The sequence below is a fragment of the Haematobia irritans genome, chromosome 1 (assembly GCF_050003625.1).
Source record: "Haematobia irritans isolate KBUSLIRL chromosome 1, ASM5000362v1, whole genome shotgun sequence".
NCBI classification, from domain to species: Eukaryota; Metazoa; Arthropoda; class Insecta; order Diptera; family Muscidae; genus Haematobia; species Haematobia irritans.
Window position 1 is genome coordinate 197,724,883 of NC_134397.1, and position 19,794 is coordinate 197,744,676.

Genomic DNA, 19,794 nt, shown 5'->3' on the forward strand with positions numbered 1-19,794 from the left:
GTAAAAAAATTGGCCTCTGTGGTCATATGAGTGTAAATCGGGCGAAAGCTATATATGGGAGCTATATCTAAATCTGAACCGATTTCAACCAAATTTGGTACAGACAGTTGGAATGTTAATTCTACTTCCTGTGCAAAATTTCAAGTAAATCGGAGTAAAAGATTGGCCATTGTGGTCATATGAGTGTAAATCGGGCGAACGGTATATATGGGAGCTATATCTAAATCTGAACCGATTTCAATAAAATTTGGCACACTTGACTATACTACTAATTGTACTACTAGTGCAAAATTGGGGTAAAACTCTAGCTTCTGGGACCATATTAGTCCATATCGGGCGAAAGATATAAGAGATTTCTTCCAAAATGAGTAGGGTGATATTCTGAGCCAAAACACATACATGTGTCAAATTTGAAGTCAATTGGACTAAAACTGCGACCTAGACTTTGATCACAAAAATGTGTTCACAGACAGACGAACAGACGGACATGGCTATATCGACTCAGGAGCCCACCGTGAACATTTTTGCCAAAGACACCATGTGTCTATCTCGCCTCCTTCTGGGTGTTGCAAACATATACACGCAAAAAAATAATTCTTTCCTCCCAAACGAAATTTTAGACAAACAAAGTTCGTTTCTCATTTGCTTTTCGTTGAAAGGAAGTATATTTGGAAGAAAAGTATATACTTTTTGTGATAAACGTTTATTCTTTTCCAGGATGTAAAAACAATTTCATAAAGACTAACTCAAAAAAAAATTTTTTTCTGGCTAATTGCATTTTCCCTCACATCTTTCTCATTTCCACGAAGTTTTTTAGTTTTTTGCACCTTTTTCTGTAATACAAACAATGTAGAAGAAATTATACGATTTTATAATTTTTTTTTATTATTTTTATTATTTTTATAATTTTTTTTACCTTTCGCCTGGACGGAGAATCGAACCGCGGACCATGCACTTTGTAAGCCAACGCACTAACCACTGAGCTATGTACCTGTTATGGTCATCAATAGATAAATATCCATATAAGTTATATTTATATAGCATAGCTTGTGGCGCCCACGAACCGAATAAACAAAGTTTATTTAACAGAAACAAACATTTAGTTTGGCACCGTGGAGCAGTGGTTGCTACGTCCGACTTGCATGCCAAGGGTCGTGGGTTCGATCCCTGCTTCGACCAAAGTTTTTTTTTTTTTTTTTTTTTTTTTTTTTTTTTTTTTTTTTTTAACATATATTCCAGATATGTTCGGAAGATTCCGAAAAAACTGTTCAACATTACATTGTAGTATATTAAATTTTGAACTGTAAAATGTGTCTTATCAAAGACCTAAAGTCAGAAAAGAACAGTGTTTGATATAAACGAAATGGACTGTGTTGTTGTTTCAAAAATAACTTTTTTTATTGAAAAAATAAAAATTTTGTAACAAACGAATTTTTTTGGTGATAAAAGTTTAAAATTTTCGAAACAATTCAAAAAACTCTAACAAAAGAAAAACGTTTTCGGTACACGTTTTCCAAACGTTTTTTTTCTTTGGGTGTAATACCCTGTTCCACAGTGTGGCGCAGGATATAATTATATGTATCGATAAAAGCGGATAAAAGATTCTTGTAGGAACCCTATGCTCCCAAGAGGAACAATAAAGGAAAAAAATTGTGTAAAGACAAAATCTTTGGAGCCGGGCATGCTTTTTTTTATCATTGTAGAGGGTTCACTTTTCTTTGAGTGTAGATTTCATTTTTAAGAAACTGCATCTTTGACTCGAACTCAATACCAAAAACCTTAAAAAAGGTAAAAATCTTTAAATCCATAAGTAATTATTAATCTTACGATTGATTAATTAGTTAATTTAAAAATATTTCTATAAATCAAAAAAATTATAAAAATTGTCTTTAAAAAAGTTGTACAATGTTTCTTTTAAAAAAATAGCAAAAATCCAAAAGAAGAATTGCTTCGTTGTAAAAATGGCATAAATCCAGGGTTGTGATTTCAACTTCCCTTTCATCTTTCGTTATTCGCTTACATGTTAATTATATCCCGATAGTATATTACAATTCATCATGAGAAAAACTATGTAACGAAGTGTATCATATTTTCATATGAAATGACCTGTAACTGTTTTCATATACTGCCACAGAAGAGCATACATTTTGATAACAAAAAGCTACTCACACCTTCAAATGCCACAAAAGACTGTATTATCTCAGTAGTGATAGGAGTATTATCCAAGGATATTGTCACATTTGTGTTGCTTTTACATTATTTGCTTAGGTACACGACCCTGTTCCTTCATTCCTTCTATGCATACCTGACCTCCGTCTAAAGGTTAAAAAGTAATATTTTGCTATTCCATTTATTAAGATTTGTTACCGTTGTCGTGTCACTGTGTTAACAACTATATTTTTTTCTTTTTTTTTTATAAAAAACAAGAGTTGGAAGTCTGTTGTTTTAGTAACAAAATTAATGGTTGGAGATAGATGTTGGAATTATATTTAAAAAAATAATATCATAAATGATAAATGTTAAGCACAAGAAGTTTTTTCATTAGTTTTAATGATTTATGGAAATTTTCACAATTTTTGGTAATAATATATTAAAATTACATAGAATCTAATAACCCATTCACATTAGCCTCGAAATCTAATAAAAGTACATTTGAAATTCATTTTAAGCATATGACAGTTGCAATCTATTTGGAAGTGTAATTTGAATGAGGTATAATATGTATTATCAATATGTGTGACTTGAAATCATGTTTCAAAATTGTCTATAAAATTAAAACTTTTAACAAAATTTTCTATAGAAATAAAATTTTGACAAAATTTTCTATAGAAATAAAATTTTGACAAAATTTTCTATAGAAATAAAATTTTGACAAAATTTTCTATAGAAATAAAATTTTGTCAAAATTTTCTATAGAAATAAAATTTTGTCAAAATTTTCTATAGAAATGTTGATAAAATTTTCTATAGAAATAACATTTTGGGAAAATTTTCTATGGAAATAAAATTTAGACATAATATTCTCAAGAAATAAAATTTTGAATTTGGTAGAGTTCTATAAAATATTTTAGATTTTTTTTTTAATGTTTGGTAAATTGGAAGAATTTTTGATGTTTTGGTAGATTTTGCAAAATATACCACTCCAACTAAGAAGTTATTAAATTTTCTATAGAACTCCAGTTTTGACAAAATTTTCGATAGAAATAAAATGTTGGTAAATTTTTCGATAGCAATAAAATTTTGGACAAAAATTTCTAAAGAAATAAAATATTGACAAATTGTACTATAGAAAAAAATATTCAATAGAAATAAAATTTTGAAAAAATTTTCTATAGACAAAAATTTTTGACCAAATTTTGTATAAAAATAAAATTTTGACCAAATTTTCTATAGAAATAAAATTTTAATTATATTTGTTTAGTTTGGCTTTAGGTCATGTAAATAAAAACAGGTGTTGTTGTTTTATTGAGTTGTAATTTTAATTGAGTTGTAAATATGTCTAAAATTTAGACATAATTTTCTATGGAAATAAAATTTAGACATAATTTTCTATAGAAATAAAATTTTGAATTTGGTAGAATTCTATAAAAAATGGTAGATTTTTTTTAATGTTTGGTAAATTGGAAGAATTTTTGATGTTTTGGTAGATTTTGCAAAATATAATCCAGTTTTGACAAAATTTTCTATAGAAATAAAATGTTGGTAAAATTTTCGATAGCAATAAAATTTTGGACAAAAATTTCTAAAGAAATAAAATGTTGACAAATTGTACTATAGAAAAAAATGTTCAATAGTAATAAAATTTTGACAAAATTTTCTATAGAAATCCAATTTCGACAAAATTTTCTATAGACAAAAAATTTTGACCAAATTTTGTATAAAAATAAAATTTGACCAAATTTTCTATAAAAATAAAATTTTGACAAAATTTTCTGTAGAAATAAAATTTTGCCCGTGTAATTGAAATTCTTATCCTAACTGTTATAAACGAATTTACTTTGGCGCCTCAAGATATGCAATAATATCATACATTTAGCCGCTATAGCTAATAAATCCGTTATAACAATTTCTTCGTTATACTTTTTTTCTATCGGACATTTAAATTTGTTTGTTATTCATTGATAACTGGTTAAGAACATGACTGAAGATGAAAGTTTTTTGTTTTTTTTATTGAAACAAATTGCAAAGACTATACAAAGTTACCACTGACTATGGCATAATGTAAACTGTTAACACAATCGACTAACAGTCTAAAATACTCCATGGGTTGCCATTAAATAAAACGGCCATGGGCATTGTTAGTGTCTAAAAGTTTTCATAAATTATTATTTATGTGTGAAGAAATTCATTTGGAAAGTTTTCAAATTGTGTGGAATACTCTGTGGGAGTGTAAGTTAACTTTTTTCCCAACCAGTTTACATTATCAATGTTATTAAAATATGTATTTCCCCATACATACAAATCGGGAAAAAATTGTATATATTTAAACGTGATTTTATTATATGTATATGAAATTATGACAGTCGTAGTTAATAAAAATATAATTTTATTTTAAAACACAGAATGCGAAATAATGGCTACCACATAATGTTGGAAAATGTACAGCTATCACACTGATAGAAACCTTGCATGGTTCCATAGATTGAAGTAAGGATATTTTTAGAACACATTCATCTTTTAAATTTGAAATTTGCGTACTTGATGCTAGAGAACAAATTTGAATTGATTCGTTTTTTCTGCTAACACGTTTTTAAATTTTATGTCAAAATTCAAAGTCGGAAATTATACGTTTCAAGTAAAACACGTCTTTAAAATAAAGTGTTGAAATGCTTTTTTAACGCTTTTTTTTTCTTTGCAGTCACGATACAAATTTACAATGTCATAATTTTGAAGAATTTTTCTGAATTATTAAAGCCAAGTACACCCTCAAAAAGAAATCGCTTCTGTAACATATACTCCCAAACATATTTTGCTTCAAGCATAAACATTTTTGGGTATTGCCCAAACATTTATATGTTTGATTTCTTCCAATATATAATATGTTTGAAAGCATATTGGTCTAAACAATATAATATGTTTGGGTAGTCTAAGTTCCAAACATTTTGTATTTTTCCATCCAAATTCAATAATGTTGTCTTTCAAAAAACTATATGTTCTTATGTGAACATATAATATGTTTGGAAACATTTTGAACCCAAAAATATTATATGCTTAGAAGAATTTTCTCCCAAAGAAGATTGTGCTCAAATTTTTTTCTGCCTAATTGTATATTCCCTCACATTTTTCTCACTTTTTCTGTAATACAAGCATTTTAGAAGAAATTATTATTATTATATTTTATAATTTTTTTTAATTTTACCTTTTGCCGGACGGGGATTCGAACAGCGGACCACACAGTTTGTAAGCCAGCACACTAACCACTGGCCTACGTAGCTGTTATGGTCATCAAGAGATAACTATCGTTATAAGTTATATTTATATAGCATAGCTTGTGGCGCCCACGAGCCGATGCAAACATAACATTGTTTAACAACATAACATTGTTAAACATACATTTGTTGGCAGCGTGGAGCAGTGGTTAGTCATCCGCCTTGCGTGACAGGGGACCTGGGTTCGATCCCTGCCTCGACCAACACTATTTTTTTTTTAATATATTTTTTAACATATATTCCAGATACGTTCGGAAGTTCCCGAAAAGGTGTTCAGCATTACATACTATTATATTAAGTTTTTACTACGAAATTGTAAAGTGTGTTTTATAAAAGACTTAAAGTCAGAAAAGAAAAGTGCTTGATATAAACGAAATGCAGTCCATTCAAATCAAATATTATTTTTGTATTGCAACAATAAAAATTGTGTAACAAATAAAGGTTTTTGTATACAAGTTTAAAATTTTCGAATAAATTCAAAAACTCTTACAAAAGAAGAACGTGAAGTCGAGTATATATAAATATTTTTCCATCGAATCCTAAGGTTAACGATAACCATTCAAAAGCACATTATATTTAAATTCTAAACAGTAATTTTAAAACAGCATATAAATTTATTTCGGTGTGAACAATTGTTTGCTAGCATGTAACACCATTAATTTAGAAATACAAATAAATATGAATTTTTATTAACGAATAATTTTGTACTTAATTTAATTCTTAAGGCCGGTATAAATTGGCATTATCACGTTAAAATGGCCATGTTTACCCTTTTACTTTTCTTTAATAATTTCTTTTAAAGAAAATAAACTTATTCAATTGTTGCTTTGGATCTTTCCCCACCATGTTATAATACAATTTAAAGTTGTGATGTTATTCTGGTTTTGCCGCTAAAATGAGAAATAATTTTAGCGGCAAAACTCGAACTCAATGCCCACTTTTATTTTCGAAAAAATCCGTCAACTCCTCTTGGACTACTCATTAATAAAGAGGAACTAATCTTTGTTTTTATAGATCTTCAAAGGTCGATACTTTCAATGAAGTCGTGTTGTCGATAAAATTAAGGGATTTGACTTAAAAATGGGTATCATAACATGAAAGAACAAATATATTTTATCTTGGTTCCGAATGAATTTTCTCTCCGAATACTCATTTTAATATTTTACTTAAGCATATACAATTTTTGGCGAAGTCTTATATCACAACTTATATATTTTTACTCATAATATGTAAATTTATACTTGTTTATATTCACACATAGTATTTTTCCTATATTTAATGAAATTTTCTTTGTGTATATATATTTGTAATGCGCCAATTGGTTACTTTTATTATTTTACTTCCAGCATACACTCTCTTTGTAAACACATACATGTTTATGGGCTATTTCTAAATTAATATATGTTTGCATCCAAGCATATTATATTTACAAACATTTTATGTCCCAAACATAATATGTTCTAACATATTAACATATATGTCCCAAACATATTATGCTAGTTTATGAACATTATATGTTTGCACTCAAAAATATTGTGTTTAAAAATTTGAGTTCCAAACATATAATGTTTATACCCAAACATATGAAAAACAGTCTTTTTCGTCCATGTAGACCTAATTCAAATAAAATTTTCTTTCATGTAACATATTTATTTATTAATTTATTGTTAATTACATTTACAATAAAATTATAAATATAATTGTAAGGATACCCATTTATAAGTCCTATCACTTAATTATAAGGAGAAAATGACGTCATTGAAAAATTTTTCGACTTTTGGAAAAAAAAAAAACTTTATATCAGAGAAATTCGTCTTCAATGCTAAGCTAAATTCGCTTTCGTATTTTAAGGAGAAAAAAATCTTTAGACTGGCGGCAATATTTTCTTAGTGCATTTGAAGTTCAGGATGGACTGTAGACATGAGGTCCACTATCATTATAATTAAAACAAATTGTACTTAGAAATGTTCTTCATATGTCCACCTAACGGTATGTAATATGTAATCAACTATTGCAGTGGAATTTTTTGGCCGTTCTGAAATCTATTTATTGTAAAGTGTGGTTAAAATTTCAAGGGCCGATGTTGATTTTGAATAAAACACAAACTATTTACAAAATTATTGTAATTTTATTTTATTATGATATATTGGTATTATTCAATTATGTATGGAACAAAATATCGGCCAAATGGGCGCCGCGACCTCGGTGGCACACCTTCATCCGATGGTCCAAATTTTCGATGAAGCTGCACGGATGAAAAAGACTGTTTTTCATATGTTTGGCTATAAACATTATATGTTTGGAACACAAATTTTTAAACACAATATTTTTGAGTGCAAGCATATAATGTTCATAAACTAGCATAACATGTTTGGGACATATATGTTAATATGTTAGAACATATTATGTTTGGGACATAAAATGTTTGTAAATATAATATGCTTGGATGCAAACATATATTAATTTAGAAATAGCCTATAAACATATATGTGTTTAGTAGCTTGGAGCGCTATTTAACAGGGAGCGATATTGAATTAAGTTGGTGGTTGTTGCTTGTTATTACAAAATTAACATTTTATTTTTCCTTGGGCAATTGATCAGCTACTTCTTTGATCCTTACAAACTGTGTGGTCCGCTGTTCGAATCCCCGTCCGGCAAAAGGTAAAATTAAAATAAACAAGTATATACGGCCGTAAGTTCGGCCAGGCCGAATCTTATGTACCCTCCACCATGGATTGCGTAGGAACTTCTACTAAAGGCTGTCATCCACAATCGAATTACTTGGGTTGCGATAACACTTGCCGATGGCAAGGTATCGTAAAACTTTTTAGCACTGTCTTCTAAATTGTAAGTTAGCCCATACGGGGTATATATTAAACAAAAAAAGGCCGATTAAATACGTATATAATCTAGTTTGACAAAATTTTCTATAGAAATAAAATTTTGACAAAATTTTCTATAGAAATGAAACCTTGACAAAATTTTCTATAGAAATAAAATTTTGACAAAATTTTCTATAGAAATAAAAATTTGACAAAATTTTCTATAGAAATAAAAACTTGACAAAATTTTCTATAAAAATAAAATGTTGACAAAATTTTCTATGGAAGTAAAATGTTGACAAAATTTTCTATAGCGATACAATTTTGACAAAAATTTCTATGGAAATAAAATGTTGATAAAATTTTGTATAGAAATGAAATTTTGACAAAATTTTGTATAGAAATAAAATGTTGACAAAATTTTCTACAGAAATAAATTTTTTACAAAATTTTCTATAGAAATAAAATTTTGACAAACATTTCTATAGAAATAAACTTTTGACAAAACTTTCTATAGAAATGAAATTTTAACAAAACTTTCTATAGTAATAAAATTTGACAACATTTTCTATGGAAATAAAGTTTTGGTAGATTACAAAATTTTCTATAGAAATAAAATTTTGACAAAATTTTCTATGGAAATAAAATTTTGACAAACATTTGTATAGAAATAAACTTTTGACAAAACTTTCTATAGAAATGAAATTTTGACAAAACTTTCTATAGTAATAAAATTTGACAAAATTTTCTATGGAAATAAAGTTTTGGTAGATTATTTTTGGCGATATGGACCAATTTTTGTGTAATAAGTCATCGGCTATATATAACTAAAGACCGATATGGACCATTTTTTACATGGCTGTTAGAGGCCATATATTGACAAAATGTACCAAATTTCAACCGTATCGGATGACTTTTGCTCCTCCAAGAGGTTCCGGACGTCAAATCTGGGGACGGTTTATATGGGAACTATATATAATTATGGACCGATATGGACCAATTTTTGCATGGTTGTTAGAGACCACATACTAACACCATGTACCAAATTTCAACTGGATCGGATGAATTTTGCTCTTCCAAGAGGCTCCGGAGGTCAAATCTGGGGATCGGTTTACATGGGGGCTATATATAATTATGGACCGATATGGACCAATTTTTGCATGGTTATTAGAGGCCGTAAACTAACATCAGGTACCAAATTTCAACCGGATCGGATTAATTTTGCCCCTCCAAGAGGCTCCGGAGGTCAAATCTGGGGATCGGTTTATATGGGGGCTATATATAATTATGGACCGATATGGACCAATTTTTGCATGGTTGTTAGAGGCCGTATACTAACATCAGGTACCAAATTTCAACCGGATCGGATGAATTTTGCCCCTCCAAAAGTCTCCGGAGGTCAAATCTGGGGATCGGTTTATATGGGGGCTATATATAATTATGGACCGATATGGAACAATTTTTGCATGGTTGTTAGAGACCATATAGTAACATCAGGTACCAAATTTCAATCGGATCGGATGAATTTTGCCCCTCCAAGAGGCTCCGGAGGTCAAATCTGGGGATCGGTTTATATGGGGGCTATATATAATTATGGATCGATATGGACCAATTTTTGCATGGTTGTTAGAGACCGTATACTAAGACCACGTACCAAATTTCAACCGGATCGGATGAATTTTGCTGCTCCGGGAGGCTCCCCAAGACAAATTTGGGGATCGGTTTATATGGGGGCTATACGTAAACGTGGTCCGATATGGCCCATTTTCAATACCATCCGACCTACATCAATAAAAACTACTTGTGCCAAGTTTCAAGTCGATAGCTTGTTTCGTTCGGAAGTTAGCGTGATTTCCACAGACGGACGGACAGCCGGACAGACGGACGGACGGACAGACGGACGGACGGACGGACATGCTTAGATCGACTCAGAATTTCACCACGACCCAGAATATATATACTTTATGGGGTCTTAGAGCAATATTTCGATGTGTTACAAACGGAATGACAAAGTTAATATACCCCCATCCTATGATGGAGGGTATAAAAAATCATACAATTGAATAATTTCTTCTACAATGTTTGTATTACAGAAAAAGGTGCTAAGAACTAAAAAATCTCGTGGAAGTGAGAAAGATGTGGGGGAATATACAATTGGGCAGAAACAAAATTTTGAGCATTCAGGTCGAAAACCTATGTTGTTAGCACCTATATTACCTGTTTATTTTCATAATTCATTATGATTGTAAATATATAAATAAATAAATAAAATTTTGAGCACAATATTGTTTGGGAGAATTTTTTTAAGCATATAATATTTTTGGGTGCAAAATGCTTCCAAACATATTATATGTTCACATAATAACATATTGTGTTTTGGAAGACAACATTATTGAATTTGGATGCAAAAATACAAAATGTTTGGAACTTAGACTACCCAAACATATATTGTTTAGACCAATATGCTTTCAAACATATTATATATTGGAAGAGATCAAACATATAAATGTTTGGGCAATACCCAAAAATGTATATGCTTTAAGCAAAATATGTTTGGGAGTATATGTTACAGAAGCGATTTTTTGTGAGCGTGTGAGGCATAATGAAGGTTCTATGTCGTTAATGTGCCGAATTATCTCATCCGTTAGCTTTTGAATTGTTGCTGGCTTATCGACGTACACCTTTTCTTTCAAATAACCCCAAAGAAAAAAGTCCAACGGTGTCAAATCACATGATCTTGGCGGCCAATTGACATCGCCATTACGTGAGATAACACGGCCATTGAATTTGTTGCGCAAAAGAGCCATTGTTTCGTTAGCTGTATGGCATGTGGCACCGTCCTGCTGAAACCACATATCGTCCACATCCATATCTTCCAATTCGGGCCATAAAAAGTTCGTTATCATCTCACGATAGCGAACACCATTCACAGTAACTGCCTGACCGGCCTCATTTTTGGAAAAAATACGGTTCGATGATGCCGCCAGCCCATAAACCGCACCAAACAGTCACTCTTTGGGGGTGCATTGGTTCTTCGACAATCACTCTTGGATTCTCATTCGCCCAAATGCGGCAATTCTGTATATTGACGTATCCACTGAGATGATAATGTGCCTCATCACTGAAGATGATTTACTTCGAAAATTGATCATCCACTGTTGCCATTTCTTGGAACCATTTAACACGTTGTTGGATTGTGTATCTCTCCATGGTTCAAATTGAGTAAGTCTGAAATAGATAAATGTAAAATAAAATTCGGAAAAAAACTTGGCGTTTAGGTGTGGTTCACATTCAACATCGGCCCTTACAATTTAACCACCCTGTAGTTACTCTTCAGACTGTCTTCATATCTGATGTGAATTGCCTTATTGTGCTCTCAATATCATAGAAATCTTGGAACTGTTGGCCATAGTCACCTTGATTATAATGTCTGGGATTATAACTTCTCCTATCGCTTCTTTTTCCCGTTTCCAATTCAGTCTTCGATCATTAAACTTGGTGTTTATTTTCACTCACTGTCACGTTTTGAGCTATATCTCCATCGTTTCCCGTTGACGTAGCTCTTATTAGCCCGCTTACGCTGTGACGTCATGTCCAATGGACCCGTTGTAAAAGTTTTGTATTGCACTTCCACTATCCCGATGTTCATCAGACATTATGCTTGGATTGGCTCATGAACGCTTTCATATATCGAATGCGTCATATTTATGTTCAGACCCTCTCCGTGATGGCACATCCAATTAAGTCATTGGTCTAAGGTTACTTCCAAATATTTAACTCAGTAAGCTACTCGTATGACCTTTTAGGAAATTCACATAGACAAATTGGTTTAAAGATATATTTCTGATTTTTCCGTGTTCCATTCATATATATTGGCAATGAATTTCATATTTTTACATTTACACATTTGTCTGCCTAAAAGTATGCAAATATTGCATTGGGAATTCTTCGCAGTAAATAAACACTTTTACCATATACCACTTTATGTTGTCCGTCTCACCCGATTTATGCAATTTACATATATAACAGGTTGGCTGATAAGTCCCCGGTCTAACAAAGAAAAACACATTTTTTTGTCAAAATTCGTCTTTATTATTCAACATAGTTTCCTTCAAGAGCGATACAGCGATACCATTTTGGTAGTACCCCTTCGGTTTTGCCTCAAAATAGGCCTCAGTTTCGGGGATCACCTCTTCATTGCAGCCAAATTTTTTCCCTGCGAGCATCCTTTTGAGGTCTGAGAACAAGAAAAAGTCGCTGGGGGCCAGATCTGGAGAATACGGTGGGTGGGGCAGTAATTCGAAGCCCAATTCATGAATTTTTGCCATCGTTCTCAATGACTTGTGGCACGGTGCGTGGTCTTGGTGGATCAACACTTTTTTCTTCTTCATATGGGGCCGTTTTGCCGCGATTTCGACCTTCAAACGCTCCAATAACGCCATATAATAGTTACTGTTGATGGTTTTTCCTTTCTCAAGATAATCGATAAAAAGTATTCCATGCGTATCCCAAAAAACAGAAGCCATTACTTTGCCAGCGGACTTTTGAGTCTTTCCACGCTTCGGAGACGGTTCACCGGTCGCTGTCCATTCAGCCGACTGTCGATTGGACTCAGGAGTGTAGTGATGGAGCCATGTTTCATTTTGCACAGAGCTTCCGTATATGCAAATATTGATGAATGATATGACCAACACGTTCCTTTGATATCTTTAAGGCCTCTGCTATCTCGATCAACTTCATTTTACGGTCATTCAAAATCATTTTGTGGATTTTTTTGATGTTTTCATCGGTAATCACCTCTTTAGGGCCTCCACTGCGTTCACCGTCCTCCGTGCTCATTTCACCACGCTTGAATTTTGCATACCAATCAATTATTGTTGATTTCCCTGGGGCAGAGTCCGGAAACTCATTATCAAGCCAAGTTTTTGCTTCCACCGTATTTTTTTCCTTCAGAAAACAGTATTTTATCAAAACACGAAATTGCTTTTTTTTCCATTTTTTTTTCACAATAACAAAAGTTTCTTCACGAAAGACGCTCTATCTCACAAACTAATTGACTTACAGACGTCAAATTTTGACATGAATCATTTGAAGGTTGGTACTATATAAAAATAATATGCATTTAATACTAGCGACGCCATCTATGTGTCAGACCGGGGCTTATCAGCCAACCTCTTATATAAATATATATGGTGCTTAAACATTTAACTTTCGCCCGAGGTTCAGCTTTTTATCATAGTGTCAAGTTGACACTGTCAACTAGGCGATAACTAGTCGTCAGTTAACTATAAATTGTTCTACACAACACCACTATTCTGGTACAAAAAATTAATATTATTTGTAATGCCTATACCAGTTTTGTAATAAAATTAACTTAATTTGGTGCAACAACATTTCGTCAGATATATGTACAGGAACAAGTTTTCACACTTTTTTTGTCTTTCAATTATACTTTTAGGCTCTTGCTTGGAATATGGTCATTCTTGTTGGGGAGGTAAGTACGGAATTCTCCATTGAGAGAGCTACAGTTTAGTTTGTTTGTTTTTAAATAACTAATTAATAATGTTTTTTTTTTTATTTCATTAAAGCTCATGGTAAACGATCTGGTACCAATAAAATTCATCACACTGACAAAAAATCACCAACAGAAGTTGACTTTGCTGATTTAAATGCAGTTAAGGAGGTAAGTGGAAAGTTCGGATTAAAACAATCTTAGAAAAAAAATATATAAAATTTGATTCAGTCCAAAGAGTTTCTTATGAGGCTTTCGACCATTTCCCTCTTTTTTAATAAAAAAGAATTAGATCAAAATAAATTTGCATGAAATTTTTCTCTAACCATAATTTTGATGAATATTTTTTAAAGTACTGTTTTCTAAAAAATAAATATAGACGAGAGAGAAAAAAATATCTATACAATATTTTTCCAATTAAAATTGTAATTCAATTTTAATTTAATTTAATTTTGAATCGATTAAATTCAACTAATCCAAAAATAAATCAAAAAAAAAATTATCAGCTAGTTTTTTAATTAGATCAATTAAATAATAATTATATGGCTAAAGAAATTTCAATCAAATTAATTGGTTCAATTATTTTCCTATTTCGAATAGTTTATATAGAAGAATTTAGTGCAGTTCCACTTTCAGCCAGGGCTGTGGAGTCGAGCCAATTTTGCTCGACTCCGACTCCAGCATGTTTCATCAGCTCGACTCCGAAGTCGACTTCGGGTAATATAACTAAATCTAATTTAAATACCACTAATTTGTAGTTCTATTGTGGGGTACCGTAAGTGGATCGATATAAAGTATCGTATTTATTTATGTGTGCAAAAAAAGGTCTTAATTTCACATTAGATGTCAATTGAACTCTATATTTCAAATTTAGGGCAATGTTTAATAAATATAATAATGATATAAATACCCATCATAATATGAGAAGATACCAACAGTATATGTATTTGTTGATACTATCTCAAACCCTTTAAATTTGTTGCGAGCTATATAAAGGTTTATATTCCCGTATGCATGAATTTGAATCTGAATCGATTTAGACAAAATTGTATATACTTCTACAAAACCTATGTACTTAAAACTTAAATCTAACGTTATGGGATGTAACACAATTTTAACAAAAAATAAAAAAGGAAAGTCTAAAGTCGTGTGGGCCGATTATAATATACTCTGCACAACTTTGTATTTAGATCTACATTTTGATAAAATCTCAAATCAGACTTCTACAAAATCTCGGGCAATATTTGGGAAATATTTATAATTGTTTAGACAATTTCGCAAAAATGCATTTATGATTCATTCAATGAAAAATTTGAAAATTTGACTTAGCAGTGAGTATCAGTGAGCATACAATTTTGGAAAAATTTTCTACAGAAACAAAATTTTGACTAAATTTTCTATAGAAATCAAATTTTGACCAAATATATAGAAATAAAATTTTGCATAAAATTTTTATAGAAATAAAATTTGGCAAATTTTTTTTATAGAAATAGAAGTTTGAAAAAATTACCAATAGAAATACAATTTAAAAAAAATTGTGTAGCAAACAAAATTTTGCATAATTTTCTATAGAAATAAAATTTTGCAAAATATTCTATAGAAACGAAATTTTCTATAGAAATAAAATTCTAAATTGTATATAGAAAAAAATATATCTATAGTAATAAACTTTTGAATACATTTTTATAGCAGTGAGTATCAATGAACATCAGTAAGAAAAAAAATTTTAGAAAATTTGCTATAGAAATAAAATTTGACAATTTTTTCTTATAGAAATTAAAAAAAAAAAACAAGTATATACGGCCGTAAGTTCGGCCAGGCCGAATCTTATGTACCCTCCACCATAGATTGCGTAGAAACTTCTACGAAAGACTGTCATCCACAAATTTCAACTCACTCGGATGAAATTTGCTCCTCCAAGAGGCTCCACAACCAAATCTCGGAATCGGTTTATATGGGGGCTATAAATGATTATGGACTGATATGGACCACTTTTGGCATGGTTGTTAAATATCATATACTACCACCACGTACCAAATTTCAACCAGATCGGATGAATTTTGTTTCTCCAAAAGGCACCGGAGGTCAAATCTGGCGATCGGTTTATATGGGAGCTATATATAATTATGGACTGATAGGAACCAATTCCTGCATGGTTGTTGGATACCATATACTAACATCACGTACCAAATTTCAACCGAATGGGAAGAATTTTGCTCTTCCAAGGTGTTCCGGAGGTCAAATCTGGGGATCGGTTTATATGGGGCCTATATATAATTATGGACCGATGTGGACCAATTTCTGCATGGTTGTTAGAGACCATATACTAACACCAATTACCAAATTTCAGCCGGATCGGATGAAATTTGCTTCTCTTAGAGGCCTCGCAAGCCAAATTTGGGGGTCCGTTTATATGGGGGCTATACGTAAACGTGGACCGATATGGCCCATTTGCAATACCGTCCGACCTACATCAATAACAACTACTTGTGCCAAGTTTCAAGTCGATAGCTTGTATCGTTCGGAAGTTACCGTGATTTCAACAGACGGAAGGACGGACGGACATGCTCAGATCGACTCAGAATTTCACCACGACCCAGAATATATATACTTTATGGGGTCTTAGAGCAATATTTCGATGTGTTACAAACGGAATGACAAAGTTAATATACCCCCCATCTTATGGTGGAGGGTATAAAAATAATTTCGATTGTTCGAAATATTTCAAATAAATTGATATGGGCATTAAAATGGATCGATCCAGCCCATCTGCTAGTCTAACATTCTAGGAAACATAAAAAGATAACCGTAATTGGAAGTTGATTTTCATTTACAATCATGCTGTACATTGATCGAATGAATATCGCAATGGAAACTAATTTGCGTAAAAACTTGTTTAGTTACAAAAATGTGAAGTGTTTTAAAAAATTTGGTTTAGCCGGAGTCGGAGTCGAGCAAAAATTTTACGACTCCGACTCCAGCAAAATTTTCAGACTCAGACTCCAATACTCCGACTCCGGCTCCACAGCCCTGCTTTCAACTGTACAGAAATCAATATCACCAAAAATATTTGCAATTAAACGTTTCTTATTAAAGTACTAATTTTCTAAATTAACAATTTAATTAAATAAACGCTATTTCAAATTAAAAATAAAAACTAAAGTCATTATTTCCAACCAAAAATTTATTATTAACATAGGTCGGTAATAATTACATTTTTTATACGAAGAAAATTTTTTTTTCTGATTCAATCAGAAATTAATTCATCCAACTAATTTTTTAATTGAAATTGCTTTAATCCGAAAATGACAGTACCAATTACAAAATTAATTGGAACTTAAAAAAATAAGATAACTATTCTTGATTAAAAATGAATTGATTTTTGCCACAAAAATAAAGTCATTATTTCCGACAAAAAGTTTCTATTAGGACGGTAATAATTATTTTTTTTATACGAAGATTTTTTTTTTTCTGATTCAATCAGAAATTACTTGATCCAACTAATTTTTTTATTGAAATTGCCTTAATCCGAAAATGACCGTACCAATTACAAAATTAATTGGAAGTTAAAAAAAATATATAAATATTCTTGATTAACAAATTAATTGATTTTTGCCAACAATTAATTGAGTTTACTTTTTTATTTATTTATAATTATTTCACCTTTTAGATGAATTATATTTATTGTAATTTTTATACGATTTAGCGATCTTGAAAGTATTGTTTTTTATACCCTGCGCCACACTGTGGAACAGGGTATTATATGTTTGCAACACTCAGAAGGAGACGAGATAAACACATGGTGTCTTTGGCAAACATGCTCAGGCTGGGCTCCTGAGTCGATATAGCCGTCTGTCCATGAACACATTTTTGTAATCATAGTCTAGGTCGCAGTTTTAGTTTGTGCCATCAAATTTGGCACAAGTATGTGTTTTGGCTCAGAATAGAACCCTATTGATTTTGGAAGAAATCGGTTCAGATTTAGATATAGCTCCCATATATTTACATCTTTCTCCCGATATTGACTAATACGGTCCCAGAAGCCAGAGTTTTACCCCAATTTGTTTGACATTTTGCGCTAGGAGTACAATTAGTAGTATAGTCAAGTGTGCCAAATTTTATTGAAATCGGTTCAGATTTAGATATAGCTCCCATATATATCGTTCGCCCGATTTTCACTCATATGTCCACAAAAGCCAATTTTTTGCTCTGATTTATTTGAAATTTGCACAGGGAGTAGAATTAGCATTGTAGCTATGCGTGCCAAATTTGGTTGCAATCGGTTCAGATTTAGATATATCTCCCATATATAGCTTTCGCCCGATTTACACTCATATGACCACAGATGCCAATTTTTTGCTCCGATTTAGTTGAAATTTTGCACAGGGAGTAAAATTAGCATCGTAGATATGCGTGCCAAATTTGGTTGCAATCGGTTCAGATTTAGATATATCTCCCATATATAGCTTTCGCCCGATTTACACTCATATGACCACAGAGGCCAATTTTTTGCTCCGATTTAGTTGAAATTTTGCACAGGGAGTAAAATTAGCATCGTAGATATGCGTGCCAAATTTGGTTGAAATCGGTTCAGATTTAGATATATCTCCCATATATAGCTTTCGCCCGATTTACACTCATATGACCACAGAGGCCAATTTTTTGGTCCGATTTAGTTGAAATTTTGCACAGGGAGTAAAATTAGCATTGTAGCTATGCGTGCCAAATTTGATTGAAATCGGTTCAAATTTAGATATAGCTCCACATATATATGTTGTTCTGATTTCGACAAAAATGGTTAAAATACGAACATTTTCCTTGTACAATCGTCACTGCGTAGTCGAAAAGTTGTAAAAATTACTCTTATTTTCCTAAACTTCTAATACATATATATCGAGTGATAATAAACTTTTGCGAAGTTTCCTTAAAATTGCTTCAGATTTAAATGTTTCCCATATTTTTTTACTACTATTGTGTTCCACCCTAGTGCATTAGCCGACTTAAATTTTTAGTCTATAGATTTTGTAGAAGTCTATCAAATTCTGTCCAGATCGAGTGATATTTAAATGTATGTATTTGGGACAAAACTTTATATATAGCCGCCAAAACATTTGACGTATGTGATATGGTATCGAAAATTTAGATCTAAAAAGTGGAGCAGGGTATAATATAGTCGGCCCCGCCCGACTTTAGACTTACCTTACTTGTTTTTATTTTTTTGGATTTGAGCCAAAATTTAACGATTTTAATATTTTTGATTATATGTGTTTTTATTTGGAAAACATTTTTAATTTAATTCAAATTTTAATTGTGACAATTATTATTATAATAAAAAAAGTGAAAAAAAACATTCAATCATTTTCTTAATTATTTTTATTTTTTAATTTGATTAGCTAGTTGTATCAGTTAGTTGTATCAGTTAATTTTTTAACTGATTATATTGAAAAAATATCACCAAAATATTCCCAATTAAAAAATTGATTGAAATTGAAACTTTTTCAATTAAAAAATTATTATTAACTTTTTAATTAACCTTTTAATTAAACTAGAAACATTAAGTCAGTGATTGCAATTTTTAAATTTTCAATAAAAAAATTAATTGATACATGTAACTTTTTAATCAAATTCGGAAGAGTAAGTCAGTTAAATATTATGGATATGTTTTTTTTTTAATTTTTAAATAATTTTTTTTTTGAATCACAATTTCAATAAAATTTTTAATTGGAAATATTTTGGTGATATTTTTTTCTGTGTGTATGTCTACATTTGTACTCAAATCCCAATAAATAACCAATTGTAGTTATAATCGTAAAATACATAAGAAAGTGTTAAATCATATGAACACTCATAAAATTACAAAGAATTAATTATTTCATCAAAAGGTTTATAAATATGAATAAATAAAAATATAATAATTAAATGAATGACTCTATTAGAATATTAATTGAATTTTGCTATAAATATCATTCAAATTTTTAATTGAATCCATTACAAAAAGTATCGAAGAAATCTGTAAAATGTTTAATTAGTTA

At 30.9% G+C, this 19,794-nt stretch overlaps 1 protein-coding gene across 1 annotated transcript in view; it reads left to right on the top strand.

The window, feature by feature from the left end:
- The window catches only part of CCHa1 (neuropeptide CCHamide 1), a 42,403-nt gene that overhangs the window by 21,557 nt on the left and 1,052 nt on the right, over positions 1-19,794 (top strand). Inside the window, exons 2-3 of the mRNA XM_075292511.1 lie at positions 13,709-13,744; positions 13,839-13,933. Of these exons, the coding sequence (XP_075148626.1) occupies positions 13,709-13,744; positions 13,839-13,933 (131 nt within the window). The remainder of the gene's footprint in view (positions 1-13,708; positions 13,745-13,838; positions 13,934-19,794) is intronic.